General features: G+C 32.4%; 1 protein-coding gene across 1 annotated transcript in view; it reads right to left on the reverse strand.

The window, feature by feature from the left end:
* The window catches only part of Top2 (DNA topoisomerase 2), a 112517-nt gene that overhangs the window by 39054 nt on the left and 49222 nt on the right, over positions 1 to 24241 (reverse strand). The window contains exons 13-15 of the mRNA XM_072543762.1: positions 22974 to 23220; positions 22767 to 22914; positions 16825 to 17042 (exon numbers count right to left, since the gene is read on the reverse strand). Coding sequence (XP_072399863.1) covers positions 16825 to 17042; positions 22767 to 22914; positions 22974 to 23220 — 613 coding nt within the window. The remainder of the gene's footprint in view (positions 1 to 16824; positions 17043 to 22766; positions 22915 to 22973; positions 23221 to 24241) is intronic.

Below are 24241 nucleotides of genomic sequence, written 5' to 3' on the forward strand. Positions count from 1 at the left end.
TTTCTTATAAAACACGTGTGCAACAAAAATCAAGAAAAGTGACAAAAGCAGTGGAGTCACGAAAAGCTTACACCAAAAAATACACTTTTTCCACTGAAAATGGAAGAGTTGATGCGTGTAGAGAATTTTTTCTCGATACTTTAAATATTTCAGAGTCACTTAAAAGGGGCTCTTAGAAAGGTTAATTCTAGTGGAATTCTCCTATCTGACCTACGAGGGAAAAAAGATCCACCAAATAAAGTAAACCCTATAAATGAAAAATTCATAAGAGATCACATTTTATCGTTCCCAAGAATGGAATCACACTATGCAAGAAAGAAAACAGAATACCAATATTTAGCCAGTGAATTAAATGTAACAATTATGCCAATTTGTATAAAGAAAAGGGCATTGAAGAAAACAAAAATCCATTTAGACAAGTACAGACGAATTTTTCGTGAGTACAAAATGAAATTTCACAAACCTGCTAAAGATCGTTGTAAGAAATGTATTGCTCATGAAGAGCAAAAAGGAGATGATACAAATTATGATAATACTCTCTATAGTGAGCATATTAAACGCAAGGAAGCAGCACGAAAAATTAGAGATCAAGACAAAGAGGATACAGAGGACCAAGAAAGTGTTTTGGCAATACAATCAGATCTCCAAGCCGTTCTGAACAGTGAACACACCAAAAGAAGATAGTGGACCATTCTTCTACGTCAGAAAGTTGGCTGTATACAACCTCACCATTTACAATCTTAAAGATGCCAGTTTTACCTGTTGTGTCTGATCCTGACAGTGGCAATAAAAAATATAACCACTTACCCTTCAAAAAAGCCATTTGGTTTAAGTACCTGTCAACTCATTCAGATGCTGTATTCGTGAGGACGGAATACTCAGATGACGCACGCACCTTTTGTGAAGTACATTGCCAAACCGATGAAAAACAAACGGGGAAAACCTTCTTCTAATAATTCTCCAATAAAACCTTACAAATCGAGGTTCCCAATTGCTACCAAAAAACTAAAAGACCTTCAAAAGCTTTGTTAGAATCTTCAAATACCACGTGTTTACCATGATTTCTACACAAATCTTCCCTCTTATGACAGTGTACGAGATGCCCTTCCAGAGCCAGATTCCCCTGAAGAATCTGAGAGCGAATCATAACAACTAAATCAATAATCTTCTAAATAAAGCAAAATTATAAAATAGTTTAGCGTTTCATTAATTTTTGCTCAATCTTAAAGTTCTCTATTCTGTTCACCCAACTTACGAGAAAATCAATAAATAGGTGATACATAAGTACATTCCTTTAACACAAATGCAGATTCGCTATTTTTTATAGCTTAACATTCTAACAATAGTCAAATAGTCTAACAATAGGTAAACTAACGAATGTGACTTTTCAGTAACTATGGTTACTTGGCCTATTTTCATTATTAACCTTTTTTAGGCATTTTTTTAAGGTTTTCAGGTCAGGTGTGTAAAGACAAATAACATTACAAACAGATTTTTAGTCGAAGCCCAGTGTTTTTTAGCTGTCTTGAAAAGTAGCGAATATGCACATTTGCTACTTTACCAATTTGGTCACTATATGAATATTACATGACTAAAAAAAATCGAGAAAAGATTTAGAAAACACCAGAATAAAAACTTGTTATTTCACCGCACTATAACACTATGCTCTGTTTCTCCAGATTTACTAGAGATCCAAAGGGTCTGGTCATTTTAATCTTCTTGTCTGCCTTTTTCATGTTTCAGTAACTCTATGATCTATCCGTTCAAGACATGTTTTGGTATTTTTGAAATAATGTGATAAAGTGATTTTGAAAAGAAAATTAACTAATATCATGACAATACTCTATGTATAGAAATATCGAAAAAAAAAACACTCAATAATTTTACTGATATACTTAAATCATAACCGACTTACCCGTCCGGTTTTTTCCTAAGTTGCCAAAAATTATAAAAATATTATTAAGATAAAAAAAAACAAAAATCATATGAAGTGTGATCAAAGTGTTTCAGGATTAATGCTTAAAAATATATGACATTCAAAATTATCCCCTCCAAAGTAATTCCCTTGGCACTTGTACACTTCCAACAATGTCGTTTCAACTACGGCTCTAAGTTCTAAAAACTGTTCTTGCGGAATGCTGTTTAACTAATTCAGCGATTTTTCTTAATGTTTTTAATCGAGTGAACCTCTGTCCTTTCAAAGATCTCTCCAGTTTGGAAAACAAGAAAAGTAGTTTTTCTTCAAACCTTCAATCGTTTGAAGGTAATAAAAACGATCGTTTCACCTCATTGGAATACTTTTTGTATACCACACTTCTGTACAAAAAATTAAATGTAGACAGGAAAAAGTGCCTCAGAACGATAAGTCTGTTAATTGTACTGAAGACTCTGGAAAAACTACACGAGAGGCACATTAGGAATGGTGTACTGGTTGAAGGTCTGATATGCGTATATAGCAGGATTTTTTACGGAAATGCCACTGTAATCTTGTACAAAGGTTGGACTACATTTTCGAAAACTTTTAATATCTCTGTTGTAGGATCAAACCTGCCTTTTCTCCACGTAATAAACAAATCTCCAAACATAATAAAAAAATTAACCCCGCATTTGAATTCACATTGGCAATTAAATTACACATGAACTGATTATACATATATTGAAAGTAAATATAAAAACGAAAATTAACAAAATCGATGGTAAACGGGTTTTTGACTATCAGTGGGCTTGTGCTTCGTCCAAAGCCAGAAGAGTTTGCTACAGCCGTAATGACGAATGGATGGTTTTAATGAGATGAATAAAATTTCGTTCAAAACTATTTATGGGGAAAGTGGATCACTACAGTAGTATGGTTGCCTTTAACGCAGGAAGTTAATAGGGACATTGATGACATTTCTATCTCAGATAGAACTTTCTTCTTTTTTCTCGGGAACTCCTTAATGCCCAGTTTCGGCGTCGGAGTGATATTTTCATATTTCTTGTACACAACTCTTCCATCCCTCCAGCTAGTTCTTTCATTTGTTGAAATGATTTTCCTTTTTCTCTGCCTATTTTCAGTGATTGTTTCAACCATCCCATCCTTGGTCTTCCCTTTCTTCTCTTCCCGTATCTTTTGAATTCCATTAGTCTTCTTACTAGTCTGTTCTGTTCCAATCTAATAATGTGTCCAAACTAGTTTAATTTTCTTCTTGATTTTGGATCCTATCAGTTCCTGCTTCAATTCGCTTCTTATGTAATCATTTCTGATATGATCAATTTTTGTGACACCAGCTATTTTTCTTAGTTGTTTCATATCCGCTGCGCTCAGCATGCTGTCCATTTTGGTGTTATTGACCCACGTCTCGCTTGCATACACCAGTGTTGGTATTGTTACTTCATTATACACCTTGAGCTTAACTTCTCTTTCTATTTCTTGTTTTCCTAAAAATCGTGTTGTTCAGTGCATAGTAAATTTTGTTGGCTTTCTTCACTCTGTTTAATATCCTGATCGATTGTTACGTCTTCTGATATCACTACTCCTAAATATTCAAAATTTGATACTGTCCCAATTTGGTTTTCCTTGCAGTAAAGTGGAAAATGGTTTTGCTCATCAACTTTCTTTTGTTTAACTATCATACTTTTTGTTTTCTTGATGTTTATTTCCATTCTTTGTTTTTTAATTCTCTCACCCCTATATTTATCAATTCTTGAATCTTTCCTCTAGTGTCTGCAATTAGTACATTGTCATCTGCATATATAAGTCCGCCAAGTCTTACCGGTATTTGCAGATGGTTTGTGGCCGTTTTAGTATTTTTCAGAATTTCATCTATTACTAGGATGACTAGTACTGGGTTAAGGTTGTCACCTTGTACCGTTGATTTGTACCATGCCAGACTTTTCATACATGCTTTTAATGACGTTTATTAATTTTCTCGGGCCGTATCGTTTTTCTAGGATTTTCCATACTGTCCTATCTATTGTGTATCAAATGCCGCTTTTAAATCTCACCTTTAAATCTTTCCTTTTTCGTTCATGTTTTCTGTTGTGTTTCTCAAGATGAATATATTATATGTTGTCCTTTCCTGTCTAAATGCAGTTTATTGCTAGTCCAATTTTTCCTCTATTGGCTCTATAATTTTCGCAGTCTATTTCTTCTCCTTTTTTGTGAATAGGTATCAATAAATTTTTCTCCCAGTCTTTTGGTATACTTTGTCATTTCAGGATCGATGTCGTCCACTCCTTCAGCTTTTCTTGTGTTAATTCTTGATAAGGCCGTTCTTTAGGACCCGTTTAAAGCTTTCTTCTAAACACATACTAAATATGAGCAGAGATACAATGCATCCTTGTAAAATTCCTCTTCTCATGGTTAAATCTGATTCAACCCATTTAAATGTCTACGGATTTTCATAGTTCCATAATTTTGCCATCTCTAACTTTGTCAAAAGCTCTCTCGAAATTAAGCATAGAAAATATCCTGTCGACTTCATTGTAGGAGACTTTAAAATGTGACAAGTGTCTTCCTCGTTATTAAGCCATTTCTAAATTCAAATTGACTTATCTTTACATCTTCTCTCAGTTTTTATGAATTTTGTCTTAAGTTACACAAGATAGATTTTTATTACGTGAAGTGGTTTTATTCCGCCGGTATTTTATCTGAAAGAACGGTTTTTCCGAGTTTCGTTAGTGTTCAGCATGTCCTTTCTTGTGCGAAATGTAAACGCAATACACGAGTCGAACTAATGCCCAAGTATGTATATTTTAGTCTCATAGAAATTGAATATAATCCAGTCGTCAGATAGTTGACCCCTAAAAATCATACGAACAAACTGAATTTTGTAGAGAATATTAATTTTGGGACCCCAAAAAAGATACAAAAAATTTACCACTTTTACCCCCGGGTTTTCCCACAAAATTCCCCTCGCAGGGAGGTAAAAACGCAAAAAAATCGATTTATCTGTACACCGTAGAAAAAATGTTTCAAATAAAAAATGTAGAATAAACCGTTCTCTTAGAAACAACGTTTGAAGTGACCGTTGATTTTGCATGTCAGTTACGCGCGCAAAATCAATGTTCAAAAAATTTTTTATAAGTTCGACGGTAAAAATTCGATATCTTTTGATCCAACTGTCCTATCGACAAAAATCAAGATGCGTTTTAAAGGCAAAGAGTGCAGCTTTCGTATGCAGTTTTTGTGTTTTGCAGAGAATAAACTCAGTTTTTATAAAGGTGTTAAATAAATTAACGTGGCGTGATTTTTGCCATTTTTTACGATTCTCGTGGGATCAATAAAATTGATCACTTTCGCTAACCAGTTATAGTAAAATTTCAATTTTTAAAGATCAATCTTTAAAACCTATGACATGAAATTTCAATTTTGAGTTGTGGTAACAAATATGAGGCATTTGAAATACAGTAAAACCTCCCTTAACCGAAACCTTTTTAACCGAAATATCGTTAAACCGAAACGGCTGACAGTTTTAATAATTTCGTCAATAAAAAGTAAATTTTTATTACAAAACGTAAACAATTCCATTCATTTTACTCACCGATTGATGCCTATGTGAGTTGGGAAATACAAAAAAAACAAGAGCTCTAAAAGATATTTCCGAAAAAGCACTTCCAGTTTTTTATAGAAGCCAAAAAAGCTCATGGATGTCGACCACTTAAGTGCAAAATCCTCTTTAAAATTAAAAAACCTTCCCATCAAAGCATTGTTGCTTTTTGACAATGTGCCATTTCGCCCTCAAAATCTACAAAATGGTGACAATTGTCAGATTTTTGCCACCGTATGTCACGAGCTTAATTCAGCCGTTAGACCAGGAAGTAATAGAGACATTCAAGAGACATTATAGAGGAGCATTCTTAAGGCATCTGTTATTACAGGAGACGAATGAATCCAGAAGTGTTCCCGAAATTCTCAAATCTTTAACAATTAAACCTGTTGTTTATTGGTGTGCTGAGTCATGGGCCAAGATCTTCAACTTCACTGGAAAAATGCTAGAACAAACTTTTTGATGGGATTTTGATTGACGATCCTGAAGAAGAAAATGATAAAGAAACGACAGAAGAAATTAAGACTTTAATAAAAAATTTGCCGGGATGTGACGAAATTAACCCAAGAAGATAAATAATAATTAATTTAAAATGCCACAAGAAAATAGCTTCAGAATAACCAAGAAGAGACACGGTGAGTTATTTAGAGCCGATGACTTAGAAACTGAATTCATTGACAAGGACATCATTGATATCGTTTTTCATCCAAACAACCTGAGCGTATCAGACGACGAAAATGATGACCCAACAGTAGGCCTAATTAGTTAGAGACACGACTAGGTTCTTAATTTTTGTTGTCATTGCATAAAGTTTTGTCCTTTTCAGATTGCTTTATGTTTCGTCGAACAATAGAATGATGCAAACTCATGACGTTCTGCAAATGAACGATGGAGAGATATAGCTGCAAAACATCGTTGTCAAACAAAAACGCAAAAGAAAATAAAAGATTTCTTTAAAAAAGCATGTTAAACTTGTTCATTTTCCTTAATTTTATTACTTTATTCTGTATTTACTTAGAAAACATTACGAAATTGACCAAGAATACTATAAAAAGCAATGTTACTTTAAAACCGAAATTCTTGTTATCCGAAACAGCCTCCCCCCAATTATTTCGGTTAACGGAGGTTTTACTGTATGAATAAAAACGCAGAATTTAATGTTTTACATTACAAACGATCACACGTCACGGAAAATGAATTTAAGAAAGACGGTTTTGGGTGTAGTTTATTGCAGAAGTTTTGTTCTTTTAAAAAACGTACTGGTGTAATTGAAAAAAAAGTTTTAAATGTTTTAGATCAACTTAAATAGAATGATGTTTGTTATGTGAAAGTTTTTTAAGCATATTTCATATGCCTCACATTTGTTGCCAAAACTCAAAACTAAAATTTCGTGCTATAGGTTTTAAAGGTTAGGCTTTAATAATCGAAACTTCATAGTGACTAGTCAATGAAAGGGATAAATTGTGTTGACCTCGCGAGAATCATAAAAAATGGTAAAAATCGCGACACGTTTATTTATTTAACACTTGTATAAAATCTGAGTTTATTTGCGGCAAAATACAAAAACTGCATACGAAAGCTGAACTCTTTATCTTTAAAGGCGCAAAATTTCGGGTCAATGCTTTTTAAATGCATTCATTTTTTTCGAATCCTGAGAAAACTAACAAATATTTTTGAAAAATTTAAACGCAAAATGAAAGATTACATTATTACCGAGGGCCGAAAGTCACTTAGAATAAACAAAAAGTTTTTTTGAAAGAAATATTTGCAATTAAAAATCACACTAAATTTTCTCTTTTTTTTCACCCCTGTAACTTATTAAAATAAAAATTATAGAAGTTTTCAGGGACTTTCGGCCCTCAGTAATAATGTATTCTTTCATTCTGCCTTTAAATTTTTCAAAAATACTTGGTTTTCTCAGGATTCGAAAAAAATTAATGCGTTTAAAAAGCATTGGCCCGAAATTTTGCGCCTACGCTCTTAAAATGCAACTTGATTTTTGTCGTAGGTCACTTGAATCAAAAGATATCGAATTTAAAATTTTCAAAAATACTTAGTTTTCTCAGGATTCGAAAAAAATGAATGCATTTAAAAAGCATTGGCCCAAATTTTGCGATTTTTAGAGTATCAGTGGCATTTTCGTCTCTGACGAATGGAGTAATATTGTTCTTGCAGTATTAGTTTACACCCAACAGCGATTTTTTTAAGTGAATACTTTTAACCGCTTGGTATGCTTGTATGTTTTTGCACGGGCCCGAAATAATCTCATATATGACCGAAACGCTTGCAGCAAACTTGCGGTATACAGTAATATACATAAAATACATACATATATATTGATTACTCTTTTCATCGATATACATGAATAATGATGGTGATGAAAAAATAAAAATAAAATAAAATAAAAATAAAATAAATCAACTTTTAAAGAAAACAATTAAGATTTTTTTTAATTTTAACAACTTAAATGTGTGGTGTCATAAAAAAATATTAACAATTCAGTAATAAGGAGACATTAAATTGCATTAACCCACATATAGTAATAACGCGCTATAAGAAGTATCCACTTCTGTCGGCACTCGCTAGTGCCACAAGCGTTTTTTTTATGGTACAGCTGCCAACTTTGAGGACATTCACGAAGTCTCTTCTGGGACAAACTACGGTCAAAGTTTAACTTCGAACCACCGGTTAAGCCGGTTGTTGCTTCATCACCATCAGTCAGATGGGAAAGGCGTCCAAATACACGCGAGAAAAATCAGAAAAATATTGTAAAAAAAATCATTTACATAGTAGTGTCAATGAAGAAGTAGATATCGATGTATATGTTATCAACAAATAATATACAATGTGTGGAAACCATTTATGGAATAAAATTGTTTGTGTCCTTATTATAGAAAATAATAAAAATCTCTGGGACACGTTAATTTAATTTAAATGTGTACTTTTTAAACATGAATTTAAATGTACAGGGCGATCCACGCAAGTCTGGCATAGACCATAAGCCTAATTTTTAATAAAACACCCTGTATATTTTTATTTTTTTTTAAGATTCTTAACAACCTGATTTTAACGAACTATATCATGTAGGGTCAGGGTGAAATTTTGAAATTAATAATTTATCACGTGTTATGGTATTATTTTAAATTAGCTAAATACAGACAATACACTTCCACTCTAAGAGTCAGTATATTTTGGAAAATTTCTGTTTAGTAACCGTGTTAACATTTTTTGTCATGAATAGGTAAAAACTGTCTAGATAGTCTGCTAATTAAACTAAATCGGTAAATAATGCTGATTGTTATCAATCAGTTGTTGGTGTGTTGACATTTTACATTAAAATAATAAATTCCTAATTAAAAGTTAATTTCTTGCAGAAATAAAAATGAAATATTTAACTGAGACCACCGAATTGAGATTTTAACGATGATCGGTTACGGGGAGAATTGTAGAAGTAAAGTTGAAGTAGCAAACTTATTTAATCAGAGGTATCAACAGTTGCCTAATATTGCCCAAGGTATTGTTTCTAAAATTTATGCAAAATTCAGAGAACTTGGACATGTCAAACCATTAAAAAGAAAACCGAACTTCATTGAAGATGAGGTGAAAGTGGATATTTTGTTAAGTGTCGCAGAGAATCCAACGTCAAGTTCACCTCAAAATAATGTGAGTCACACAACTGTCCTAAGCTGTCTCCATGAAGAAAAGCTTCATCCATATAAATTGACTTTTGTGTAGGAGCTAACAGAAGACGATCCAGATCGTAGAATGGATTTCTGCGAAAGAATGATGGATAAAATTAACACAAATGAAATAGCTCTTGGCACAATTCTTTTTTCTTATGAATCAGCATTTACATTGAACGGAGAGGTAAACCGACAAAACTGTAGATATTGGTCAGTGGAGAATCCTCATTGGATGCGTGAGCCACACTCTCAGTATCCTCAAAAGTTTAATGTTTGGGCAGGTATTATAGGAGATCATATTTTTGGTTCTATATTTGTAGATGGTAATTTGACAGCGGAAAAATATTTAAGCATGCTAAGAGACGATGTTCTTCCTCAGTTGGCTAACTCATATCCCAATCCAATAGATCCGACCCTACCGCATGAAACTGTCTGGTTCCAGCAGGACGGTGAAACACCCTATTATGCTTTAATGGTGAGAAATTACTTGAATGAAATCTTCAATAAATGGATTGGACGAAGGGGTACTATTGAGTGGCCTGCTAGGTCGCCAGATCTTACGCCTTTGAATTTTTTTCTGTGGGGTTATCTCAAGAACAAAGTATATGCAACACAAACAACTAGCATTGAAGACCTCAAAAAAATGATAACTACAGAAATACGGAATATTTCACCTCAAAGTTTAAACAAAGTTCGGGACGAGTTTTATAGGAGGCTGTGTTATTGCCAACAAGGTGGAGAACATTTTGAGCATTTATTTTAATGTAATCCAATCAATTACTTCGGGTATTCTATGAATTGTCTTGAAGAAAATTACACTTAATTTCAAAATTTCACATTGTATTATTCATAATATACCCTACATGATATAGTTCGTTGAGATCGGGTTGTTAAGGAGTGTTAAGATTGTGATTCATTCAGTTAAAAACTAAGCCGGTCCTGTGTGTGGCTGAACTCCACTGACGGCAGTGGCGCATTAAAAGAAGTGCAAAAACAACCGCATGCGCAAGAAAAAAGACAGAGGACTTTTAGAACATTACAATTTTTGGTTACATTAAAATAAGACATACATATTTCGTTTAATTATATTAGTTTATGAGTACATTCAGTAGTGTTAATAAAATCTCAAATATAGTGCAATCACCAGTTTTTTATTACTACAGTCCATCTATATTGAAGTCAGAATTAACATTTGATCCTTCAGCCCGATAAAATTGGATTGCAGCTTGAGATTTTGCACGTGGTTTATGGAATGGCGCCGGTAATACAAGTAGGTCAAATCCATTTTACCTAAATTCCTGTCGTTGTAGAGTTAATGCTGTTTCAATTTGCAGTCATTTAACAATTGTCTATACATATAATACAATATCAATTATCAATACAAAATCAAATATATAATACAATATCAATTCTACTTGTAAAGCTATTTTCAATGTTTTTTTCCATTTAAATGTGTATGTTTTATTTCCATTTTTATTATTCTTTGAGTTTAATATTTCTATATTAAATACACATAGCTATTATAAGGGTATCTCACTATTATGTTCATGTATGATATCGAGAATTAAACCATTAAACACAGTTAAACGCAATTATAGTCATCTCAAATTCCTAAGGCAAAACAACAATAAAAAGTGATTATAAACAATTACAATTTTAATATTAACATTAACAGCTACTTCTTATTTGCTGTAATAAATATATTGGTTATAATTATAAAAGTTATCGATTTATTCATTGAGCTCTAATAAAGTTGGATCTATTACTATTATATACTAAATAATTATTCTGCATAAAAGAATACAGGATGGCCGCTAATTTAAATGCAAAGATACGGAAGCGTGGAGGTATTAAACATAAGCTAACTAAATTTCAAAACTATTTTGAACCATTATATAATCGATTTCTAACAAATCAAGAATTTGATAATAAAGAGATAATAGAATTAAAAATCAGATTAGGTAAAGTAGAATCATTAGAAACGGAATTTGAAGAGATTCAAGCCGTGATTGAGGACATTTGTCCAGACGATGAACTTGAGGCACAACGTGAAGAGGCAGACATATTTTTAAACACTCTAATAGATTGTGTAGCTAGGACACAAGAGGTTGTTAAAAAGATTGAAAGTAATTCAATTCCCCAAACCTTAGGGTCAGTAAATAATAATAGTCAATCTTTTAACGAAAATGCAATTAAATTACCACCCATTAAATGCCCTTCTTTTAATTGTGAATTTAATAAATGGCTAGAATTCAAAGATACATTTGAAGCACTTTTTCATAACAACCTTACGCTTTCAGAAATTCAAAAATATCACTATTTAAGGTCATGCTTAGGTGAAGAAGCCTTGAAAATTATCCAAAGTTTAGAATTTGCAGCACATAATTACCAGGATGCCTGGCAGTTATTGTGTGACCGATTTGACAATAAAAGATTGTTAGTTAATAATCATTTAAAACATTTATTTGAAATTGAGTCCTTACCCAAAGAATCAGCAGTAGGGTTAAGAGGGCTTATTGATTATGTAAACAAGCATATTAGGGCGTTAAAAACATTGCAACTTCCTACTGAGCATTGGGATGCTATGATTGTTCATATGATTTCTTTAAAGCTAGATAAAAATACAAATCGGGAATGGGAGCAATCACGTACAGATAAGATGTTGCCGAGTTTAGCTAGTTTTTTTGAGTTTTTGAAAAATAGAGCAGATTTTTTGGAAACAATAGAAACAAATAGCACTAGAGAAAATAAAGACACGCGACTAAGTGGTCATAAAAGTAAAACACGTCATCATTCATTTTTAGCTAGCAGTTCAGAAAATACTTGGGAACTAAAATGTAATTATTGCAAACAAAAACATTCTATTTATACTTGTGACCAATTTTTAAAATTGTCAGTAGCTGAAAGATGGCACAAAATAAAACAATTGAAACTGTGTACTAATTGTTTATGTCATGGCCATTTTAATACACACTGCCAGAAAGGAAACTGTAAGTTTTGTAAGGGTAAGCACAATTCATTATTACATCATAAGAAATCTAACTCCTTTAATAACAATTCTGCTGATAATCAAAACAATTCTGAGGATTTTGTTAACTCAGAATCTAAACAAAGTGATCAGTTCAATGGGTCATCCATTATTTGTGGTAATACTGTATTTAATGACAATTATGTTATTTTACCTACTGCAATTGTTGATGTTCAAGATAAGACAGGTAAATTTCATAAAGTCCAAGCCATCTTGGATGTGGGTAGTCAGTGTTCATTTATATCTGACAATTTGTGTAAAAAATTAAATTTGAAAACCAATCGCATTGATGTATCAGTATCTGGTATCGCTGGTATTAATTCTAATTTACGGTACAAATGTGAGGTACTAATAAAATCTACTATTCATAACTTTCAAACTGTCCTAAACTGTATCATTGTTGAAAGAATCTCAAGTAATTTACCATCTTGTAACTTCGATATTTCTAATTGGCACATTCCTGAAGGCATTGCACTTGCTAATCCTATGTTTAATTGTCCTAGAAATGTTGATCTATTAATTGGAGCGGATTTGTTTTGGGAGATTGTACTAAATGAAAGAATAAACCTCGGTCGAAATCTACCTCATCTAGTTAATACTGTCTTTGGCTATGTAGTATCAGGTCCGATAAATATTCCTATGAAAAAAGAGGTTAATTGCAATTTTTTAATAAATGACGATCTTCAAAAGTTCTGGTTTGTCGAGGAGATTCATCATGAAGAGAAACAGATGTCACAGGAAGATTTGTTTTGTGAGGACTATTTCAATAAAACAGTTTCTCGAGATCCTTCTGGAAAATTTATTGTTCGTTTTCCACTAAAATTAGAAGCCACTCAATTAGGGGAATCAAAAAACTTAGCTGTTAAAAGACTGCTGTTTCAAGAGAAAAAATTGGAAAAGAATGATGTTTTAAAAAGCAAATACTCTAAATTTATGGATGAGTATTTAAACTTGCAACATATGAGGCAATTAACACAAAAGGAATCCAGTCAATTTCGATGTTTTTTACCCCATTTTGCTGTTTTCCGTGAAGACAGTCTTACTACTGACGTTAGGATTGTATTTGATGGTTCGGCTAAAACCGATTCTGGGATATCATTAAATGATATCCAATATACTGGGCCAGCCATTCAGAATGATATATTTAAAATTATGTTGAGGTTTAGACAGCACAAGTTTGTTGTAATTGCTGATGTGGAAAAAATGTACCGTCAAATTTTGATACACCCTGAAGAAAGATATTTACAAAACATTCTTTGGCGACAAAATCCTAATGAGGACCTCGCACCATTTGAGTTGCAAACAGTTACTTATGGTACGACTAGTGCTCCCTATTTGGCCATAAAATGCATAAAACAATTAGCTTCTGACTATAAACATGATTACCCAATTGCTAGTGAATTGATTGACCGTGACATGTATGTAGATGATTTAATAACTGGCTTCACCAGTGAAGAACATGGAATAGAAATTTGTAATCAAATTTCGATGATATTAAACTCAGCTTCATTTAAATTAAGAAAATGGGCTTCTAATAGCCAAGATATTTTAAAGGGTTTACAAGATACATCTGATGAGTTTAGTATATTGGAACTAGGAGAGAGTGATAGGCTTAAAACTTTAGGAATTCAATGGATTAGTAATACTGATGTCTTAACATACAATGTTTCAATATCCAGTAATAAACAACCTATTACTAAAAGAAGTTTACTTAGTAATATTGCTAAGATATATGACCCTTTAGGTTTAATAAGTCCATGTATTATTCTAGTTAAGATATTAATTCAACAATTATGGTTGCTTGATTTAGATTGGGATGATGAACTACCACGAGACCTGCTCAATAAATGGGTAAAATTTAAATCAAAATTGTCTGTTCTTAATAAAATAAATATTCCCAGGTATATTATGTGTGATAAAATAGTTCACATGGAGCTGCATGCCTTCAGTGATGCTAGCAAAGATGCTTATAGTGCAGTTTTATATGTTCGAACGGTTGATGAAAATGGAACAGTGTATGTCAGATTGCTATGTTCCAAAACCAGAGTGTCACCTATAAAAGTATTAACGGTTCCTAGATTAGAGTTATGTGGTGCTTTAGCACTAGCTCGCTTAGTCAATCAAGTGTCAAACGCACTTACATGTCAATGCAATGTTTTTTATTGGTGCGATTCTCAGATAGTATTGTGGTGGTTGAATACAGAGGCCAATAAACTACAAGTTTTTGTAAGCAATAGGGTCTCAGAAATTCAAACGCTGAGCAATATATCGAATTGGAGCTATGTCAATACTAAAGAAAATCCTGCTGATGTAGCATCTCGTGGCATGTATCCAGATGAACTATCCAATTGCAAGGTATGGTGGAATGGACCCTCATTTTTATATGAAAAACCATTCTGGCCACGATTATTTCAAGCTGGAGATAACAAGGAGCTTCCAGAAATCCGTAAAATTTGTCACACGCTTGTTGTTACCGAACAATTATTATTGTTTCAACGGTTCTCCTCTCTTAATAGATTAAAACGAGTTTTTGCATATTGCTTACGCTTCATTACAAACCTAAAGGAACGTACAAGGACAAAAGGTCCTCTTAGCGTTCTAGAGATGGAAAACAGTATGTTATGTTTAACTAAATTAGCACAAAAGGAAAGTTTTAAAAATGAAATTTCTATTATTAGTCAACAAAAAAATTTGCCTCATAAACATAGGTTACTTTCTCTAAGTCCATTCTTAGATTCAAACAGTTTTCTGAGAGTAGGGGGTAGACTTAAAAATTCCTCTTTGTCATTTGATGAAAAGCATCCATATCTCCTAGATGGTAAACATTTATTCACTAAATTAATATTTCACGCCGAACATTTACGATTACAACATGCAGGTCCACAACTTTTATTGTTTTCAGTACGTGAGAAGTTCTGGGCGACTGCTGGCATGTGTCTTGCCAAGAAGGTGGTACGAAATTGCATACAATGTTTTAAAAATAAACCTAGACAAACCGCCTCAATCATGGCTGACCTCCCTAAACATAGGGTTCAAATTTCAAAACCTTTTGCAAATACTGGAATTGATTACGCTGGTCCAGTACTGTTGCGTGATAGAAAGGGCCGACCTTATAAAACTTATAAGGCATATATTTGTTTATTTATATGTTTTGCCACTAAGGGTGTTCACATTGAGCTGGTCACTGAGTTAACGAGTGAAGCATTTCTTGCTACATTTAGAAGGTTTGCCGCTCGACGTGGTACTCCTAATCATTTATATTCCGATAATGGATCTAATTTTGTTGGAGCTTATAAAGAGCTGCAAAAGTTATATAAGTTTTTAGAAAATTCTCAATCTGAGTTTGTTACAATCTGTTCACAGCAAAAAATTTCGTGGCATTTTATTCCACCAAATACTCCACATTTTGGAGGTCTTTGGGAGTCAAATATCAAAAACATTAAACATCATCTCCACAGAGTAATAGGAGAATCTATTTTAACATTTGAGGAGTATTCAACACTATTAACGCAAATTGAGGCAACATTAAACTCTAGACCTTTGTATCCTATGTCCTCAGATCCCAACGATTTAAACCCAATTACCCCTTCTCACCTATTGATTGGACATGCTCTCACATCACCTCCTGACCCACTATATGAAAGTATTACAATTAACCGGCTGTCCAGATTTCAATTATTGCAGCAAATGAATCAAAGCTTTTGGAAAAGATGGTCCTGTTTTTATCTATCTGAACTGCAGAAACGACACAAATGGAAAACTGGGAAAATGGATGTCAATATTGGTGACCTGGTCGTCGTAAAGCATGATAACCTGCCTTCTATTAAATGGATTTTGGGAAGAATTGTTGATGTCCATCCAGGCGATGATGGTGTAGTGCGGGTAGTGACTATAAAAACTTCGCAAAATACTTTTAAACGGGGTGTTTCGAAAATTTGTCCACTCCCTTCTCCTAATGACGATGTGTTTTGATAAGAATTTTTGAACATGCTGTTCAAAAGGGGGGAGTATGTTAAGATTGTGATTCATTCAGTTAAAAACTAAGCCGGTCCTGTGTGTGGCTGAACTCCACTGACGGCAGTGGCGCATTAAAAGAAGTGCAAAAACAACCGCATGCGCAAGAAAAAAGACAGAGGACTTTTAGAACATTACAATTTTTGGTTACATTAAAATAAGACATACATATTTCGTTTAATTATATTAGTTTATGAGTACATTCAGTAGTGTTAATAAAATCTCAAATATAGTGCAATCACCAGTTTTTTATTACTACAGTCCATCTATATTGAAGTCAGAATTAACAAGGAGCTTTTAAAAACATAAAAATATACAAGGTATTTCATTTAAAATACAGATTATGGACTAAGCCAGACTTGCGTGGATCACCCTGTACATTCAAATTTATGTTTAAAAAGCACACATTTAAATTTAAAGGTTAAGGTATCTCAACGTTTTTTATTATTTTCTAAAATAAGGACACAAACAATTTTATTCCATACGTGGTTTCCACACTGTATGTGACCAAAAGCACAGTGCGAGACATGACAATAACGTATTTATGTATAATCTTATTTTGTATACATACCGTTTCTTTTTTCTGTTTAGCCTGACTAAGCTCTTTCAACTGTTCATCTTTTTCTTTCTTCTCCAACTTGTCCAAATTTTCTATAAACACATCCAAATCATCGCGCCATAAATCTGATGGTGACTTTTTCTTTAGGTCATTCAGTTCCGTTAGTTTATTTTCTTTTTGATTAAGCAATTCGTTTTTCCTTTCTTCGGTCAACATCCACATAGACATACCTATAATTATGATAAAACTGTGTTTAAAAGAAACCATTAGAACGTGGAATAAGAATGATTCCAAAATTAAGATCTCTTTAAAAAATAAGAGTTTATTTATACTGAAAAATGTCACCATATACTTTTCTTTTATGTAAACATTTAATTTCCCATTCACTCATATATTTCAATAGTGTAATAGCAACATGTTGTTAAAAACAGAAGATCTACGTATTTTTATTAATATTTAAGTATTAAAAACATTACTCTTATGTTTTTTTTTATTTATTTTTAACAATAAAAAAATAACAAAATTGTGGCTATTTATTCACTTATATCAGCCTACTTTGATTTTTTCATTATTACAGTAAAACCGGAGTAGCTATGGAAAAGTGGCATCAAAACAATTGTCAAATAATGTCAAATGTATTTTGTAATATTGTAAAGTTTCTTGATGTTTGTGGATTTTAAAATGGGTGGAGGAAAAGTTATAGATAAGAACATTTATTCAATCATCATTAGATTTTTAATTCTGGACAATCCAATTCTGAAATCGCGAATATGTTGCAATTGTGTAAGAAATATAGTCAGAAGATACAAAACTACAGGTTCGGTCGTCACAAAACCGAATGAATTGTTTTTGAAAAATTGAATTTTGTCTCAGGCTAAGGCCAATGTTAATATTACAACAAAAGAAAAACAAGGTTAAAATGGTCAAAAGAGCATAAATATTAGACACAGTCACGATGGGATGCAATACAATGGAGAGATGGGTCCACATTTGCAGTGTATATTGGAGACAGTAGGAGTCGCGTTATCCACAGAAAAACTGAAGCTTTCCATCCGGACTGTCTCAAGAGTGGAGTAAATTTCCTGCGTCTGTCATGATCTTGGGCAGCATCTCATCTAAAGGTGTGGAAAAGTTGCGTTTTATCGATGGGATTGTAAATACGGACAAATATTTGAAGATATTAGAATCTTTTACCGATTATGAAACAAAGTTTAATATCAGTGGAAGATATTGTCTTCCAATAGGAAGGCACAGGTTGCCATACCAAAAGAAGGAGTTTAAAATAGATTGAAGTCATGGTATACCACTTCTCGAATGGATTTCTAATAGTCACTACAGTTCACCTACACTAGAATTTTATCAGAACTTTGTAAAAAGAAGAAGAATTTTGGATGAATTTAAAATAAAGGGGATGTCCACTCAGTTAAACTTTCACATTGTTTTTGTTAATACATATTACACATTCTACTCGTTTTTTTGAAGCGAAGCTTCTATACTAGAGTTGTATTACTTTTTTTTCCCTACAGTAAAATGCTGAAGGCGAGTATCAACGAACTAGCGCCACAAGATGGCGTCGTCACGGTTGGCGTCATAGAATAGAGGTTCTTGACATCGATTCACTAGTCCCGATCAATTCGTTTCTAGTCATCATATATTTACTCTAAGCAGGTGTGAATTAAAAACTACACGAAAAATAACTTACAAAATATAGACATTAAATGAGAAGTAAAAAATTAAAAGAATATTTGTCACTAAAAGATTCGATTCGTAACGATTGTCAAAATTCTCGTTTTAAAATAATTTCATATAAATACAATTATTATTTTTGAACATATTATTTAGTTTATCGAATACTTAAATTTACTATCAAATAATATTTATTTATATTTTATTTATTAATATTTGGTCTAAATTGGACAGGTTTGTCATACGTAAAGAACGGATGCTTGTTTATGCTGGACTTTGTTTTTGTTCTCTAATTTTTTTTTTAATGTAAAAGCAAAATATTGACTAAGAAAACTAAGATGAACATATTGCTACGTTTTTCTGTAGGTTCAGAGATTAACTCTTTCAATAACCGAAAACGGGAAGAATTTAAGCGATACATCTAGTCCAGTAGCTGCAAAACGCCAAAACATTGAAATTAGCGAGAAAAAGAGCCTCTCTTACATATCTCTGGTTCAGACTGGAGACAATGGTTCGTCAAACAATTAATCACAGATAACGGAATTGCACTAAATCTAAATAAAAAAATAACGTTCAAAAATGTGTTTAGATAAATATTATTTTTATTATTAACAACAAAAAACGGTATCTAATAAATTTAATAACCAGAGAGACGGTTGAGTTAATGTCCAAAATGTTTGAAGAATTTTTTAATAATGGAGATATGACAAAATACTATTATTTCAGCAGTTTCGAATTATAATACACATATTTAAATTCCAGACTTGTTCACTGTAAAAGTTACTCATTTTGTATTAATTTCAAATATATTTAATTTTTCCAGTGTGTTTTATTTATTCTAGTATGCCACAACTCAATACAGTTTTGTGCTACACTTTACGAGAAACGAATGACAGCTCTCGATTTGAAATTAAACATATTAATTTAAAGTCATGTCTAAATTTTTTATTTTTTAACATTATTTTTGAATTAAAATATTTTCATAAATTATAATAAAACACGATTCAAGTCCTTCTTTTAGCTGGTTTGTTAGCTGGATATTGATAAAATCTATGAGCCTCTAAGTGGTGAAGGCTCAGAATCGGACGACAATGATATGAGACATATAAGTAAACCAGCGAAAACAAAGGTAAAAGAGAAAGCTATTATTACTCCTACGATTAGCGATTAGTGGGGCAATAAAAAAAATCTTCTTTAGGACGATTTATTCCTAAGCAGTGATGCAGGCAATTTCAATGAACATAATGAAGTTATTTTAGAAGAAGAGAAAAGTGTTAAAAGAAATGTACAAAATATAACTAAGTGCAAACAAAAAGGTAAAAAACGTGTAGTAAATGAACAAAATTGGGCCTGTAATGTTCGCAAACGAAAAATAGCTGGTGGGAAAGAGTAACTCAGTAAAAGAGGCAAAGACATGCCTGCAAAAATGTTAAAGCCCCCTTGGATGTGTCGCATGAAATGCTCTGAAAGATGGCCAGAATACGAAAGACAAAAACGAGACAAACGTTTCAGATCTTAAAAAGCAATTTATCTTCTCATGTATCGACATCCAACCTACTCTTCGATCAAGAAAAAAAGATCTAAATTCTACCAAATCTAAAAATAATACACTACACTACCATTTTACAGTGAACAATCAGCTATTGAAGGTGTGCAAGGTTATGTTTGGAAACACACTTTGTATATCTAATTTAGTAGTAGTAAATATGTTGAAAAAAATTGAGCCAGGAGGTTTAATAAAAGCTGATCAAAGAGGTAGACACACGCCAACCAATAAAACTCCTACCGAAACCATAAATAGTATACATCAACATATTAAATCATTCCCAAAATACGAGAGTCATTATTCCAGAGAAAGGAGTAAGAGAGATTATCTGGGCACAGAACTTACAATAGAAAAGATGTATCAACTGTACATTGATGAATGCAATGAAAGACATGTAGATCCAAAGCTCAGAGCAAAAAAGTGGTTGTACGCAGATATTTTTAATAAAGACTTCAAGTTGTCGTTTAAACCGCCCGAAAGAGACATTTGCGATACATGCAGTACATTCACCGCTCAATTAAAAAATAATCTTACTGCAGATGAACTAACCAGTGTACAGGCTGATCATGATGCTCACCTAATTGAATCTAAAACTCGGTATAACTTAAAACAATTGGACTTTATAATAGCTAAAGAGTCACCAAAATACAAAGTACTATCTGGTGATTTGCAAAAATGTTTGCCTTCACCACTAACAAACAATTGTATTAGTTTCTACAAAAGGAAGCTTTGGATATTAAATTTTACATTACATGATGCCAGTGATTCTTCTGTACAATGTATAATGTGGGACGAATCGAAAGGGGCCCGAGGTGCAAATAAAATTGCCTCGTCAATTTTGAAATGGGCTGACAATACAATTCCAGGTAGTCAAGTAGAGGACATCACTCTTTGGACCAATAACTGCTATGGACAAAATAAAAATATAAGTATTATAATGTGCTATTTTTGGATAATGCAAATAAAGACGATCACTCAAAAGTTTTTACTGAAAGGGCACACACATATGGAAGCAGACACTGTTCATGCTTTAATCGAAAGAAAAAGAAAGAAACTCTCCAATTTGGCCATTTTAACACCATGGGACTGGCAACAACTAGTTAGGCAAACATCAGCTAAATACACAGTGCACAATATGGAACTTGCAGATTTCAAAAACTTCAAAACGCTGTTTGATAAGAAATTGTCATCTAATCCTTATTTTGTAAGTAGAAAAAAAAATGTTAATAAAGACCTTGTTCTACTGTCAACATGTATTTTACTACAAGTCCAACAAGAACACATTGGAAAGTGCTTTTATAAGACCGATTTCAATAATCAAAATATGTATGAAGTGGACTTCATGAGGTATCGAAGACAGCAAGTAACGTTTCCAGCCCAATTAAATCAAGTCTCAGTAATCCCATTACCAATCACAAAACAAAAGTACAATGACTTAATTGCATCACTGCCTTTTGTTCCGTCAGTTTGTCATGCGTTTTATCAAAATTTAACACATAGCGATGTAGCCACAAACGATTACCCACAAGAAGATGAAGATGATATGGAGCATCTTTAACACTTTTGAAACTTCGTCTATAATTTTACTTAATTATTATAATGTCCAACTACACATTTTTAAAAAATTTTTAAATAATGAACTGTACACCACAGGTATATAACACTTCATGGAATGAAAAACGATTATACACACCACAATAATAATATATTAATCTTAGTTAAATATAAGAAACATTGGAGTATTTACTGATTACAAATTTAAAAAATTTTAAAACTGCTCTCCTGAAAAAGTAAGAAAATGGACATTTACCTCCTGGTAAATGGTCCTTTACCTCCGAGGTACCGATTTGTGCCTTCAAAGGAAAAGGAATTGCTTTTTTATGTTTTATATGCGCTAGTTTTTTAGATTTGTTAAGTACTTTTAGGTACAAATGAACCCATATTTTTTATATATACACGTTATATTTTTTTTAATGTCCAAAAAGTGTTATATGAACTGTTTTAGTACATTTTAGGCGAACTAGTGACAGCAGATGGATAAAGAGAATAACCGAATGGAGCCCCATAGGAAGGGGGAAAAGAGGACGACCCCGAAAATCCTGGAGAAACGAAGTAGACGACGATATGAGTAAGAGAGGCCTAAACGATGGAGAATGGGACAACAGAGAGAGATGGAAACGGTTGAGCGAGGGAAGGCAGTAAATACTGTAGAATCTCTTCTGAATATATATATATATATATATATATATATATATATATATATATATATATACATATATACATATATATATATATATATATATATATATATATATATGTATATATATATATATATATATATATATATATATGTATATATATATATATATATATATATATATATATATATATATATATCATCGAGCATTTTTTTTTTAATAAATTTATAAATTTTTTTCTACAGCATTCATCGTTTCGTTAAATATTATCACGCGCGGTTTCCCCTCATTGTCAAGTACTAATATAAGTAATAAAACCCGTTTAAAAGTTTTTAATCCTTAAGTTTTTTTTTAATGAAAAATAATGGGGATAAAAAAAAATAATAATAGCAAGCTTGGGAACCAAACTACTTCCTTAATAATTTTTGTTTTTGTAACAAATTACAAACTGTTGGGACGTTGTTTTGATTGATCTGTGTTGAGTAACGTGATTATAGTTAAAAATTTATAACTGTATAACGTACCTAACAAATAATCGAACTTTTTTACGTCAGGATGACCCTTTACACTGTCCGCCTTCTTCTTTTTAGCGTTCTCACTTTCTTCAGTATCTTCGGTTTCTTGTGACTCTTGTTCTGCATCGGCGTTCTCTTCGTCATCCTCAGTTATGTTCTAAAATATAAGCAATAATTAATATATAAAATACACACAGAACAAACCAAAAATCTCACCTTCGCTTTCCATTCCAGAACGGGGTCTGGGGGATAACCTCTTTTAATTAGCTCTTCTACTATAGTTTTTCTCTTTTTGTTCTCTACAACTAATTCACCGTTACATTTCTCCAATATAAACCTTGCCTGAGCTGATAGTTTTGCAGCTTCAGCATCGAGAACACCTAGCAGGAAGTCTTTTCTTTTTGCATACATCTTGATACGAAGATCGTAGAATTCTTGAAGAATAGTCATTACTGAATCATACCTACAAAACATGGGAATTATAAGGATTGAGTGAACTTGAGTATAGTACGAATATTTTAATACAACTAGTCAGTACAGGCAAAAATTTCTAGAAACTCAAGTAACAATCTTAACCCTAGGATGCATGCCTTGACTGTTCTTTATATTTACATAACATGGGTAAAAAATACCCAAATAGTATAGTGGCTTTTATTGAGCAATTTTTTTTTAATAATACATTAAAGTAAAGAAACCTTAATTCAACATCAAGTTTTGCAATAGTAAATTGAATGTTCTTTGCCAATAAATGCATTTCACTTGGCACAAACGCGTTAGCATTTTGGATCCTTTTTGGATGGAAACATTTAGCATCGTTTTTATTCCACAATTTTGTTGAAAGTTGGGCGCTCATTATAATTGACAATTTTCACATATTTTCTGATGTCTTTAACAATATGCTTTGATATTTTCCGCCCTTCTTTTCATGTAGGGCAAAATTAATTATGTGAACAGTTCCTTTAGGCATAATCTCCGTTTATCATTTCGTCCATTCTTATTACTACAGTCGTCAGAGACGAAAATGCCACCAAACCTCTAAAAATCATACGAACAAGCTGAATTTTGCCGAGAATATTAATTTTGGGACCCCAAAAAGATCCAAAAAAGTTTACCACTTTTACCGCGGACTTTCCCCTAATATCCCCCTCGCAGGGAGTTAAAAACGCAAAAAAAATCGATTTACCAAGAATCTGTACATCGTAGAAAAAAATATTTCAAATAAAAATGTAGCTGAGATAATTTTGAACAAAAATGTTTATAAGCATTTTTTGTGTAGAATGTACATTTGTTTATAGAAAACACTTAATATTACTTATAGTCTTTCCATACATTTCTTCACCACTTCCTTCCATTGTTTTCTGTCCAAAGCTTTTTCTTTATAGTTTACAATATTACTTTTATTTAAATTTTCATCTAAGCTTTCCTTCCATCTCCTTCTTGGTCTTCATATTTTTCTTTTTTGTATTGGTTTACGTAATAGAACC

Source organism: Diabrotica undecimpunctata, chromosome 9 (assembly GCF_040954645.1).
Source record: "Diabrotica undecimpunctata isolate CICGRU chromosome 9, icDiaUnde3, whole genome shotgun sequence".
NCBI classification, from domain to species: domain Eukaryota; kingdom Metazoa; phylum Arthropoda; class Insecta; order Coleoptera; family Chrysomelidae; genus Diabrotica; species Diabrotica undecimpunctata.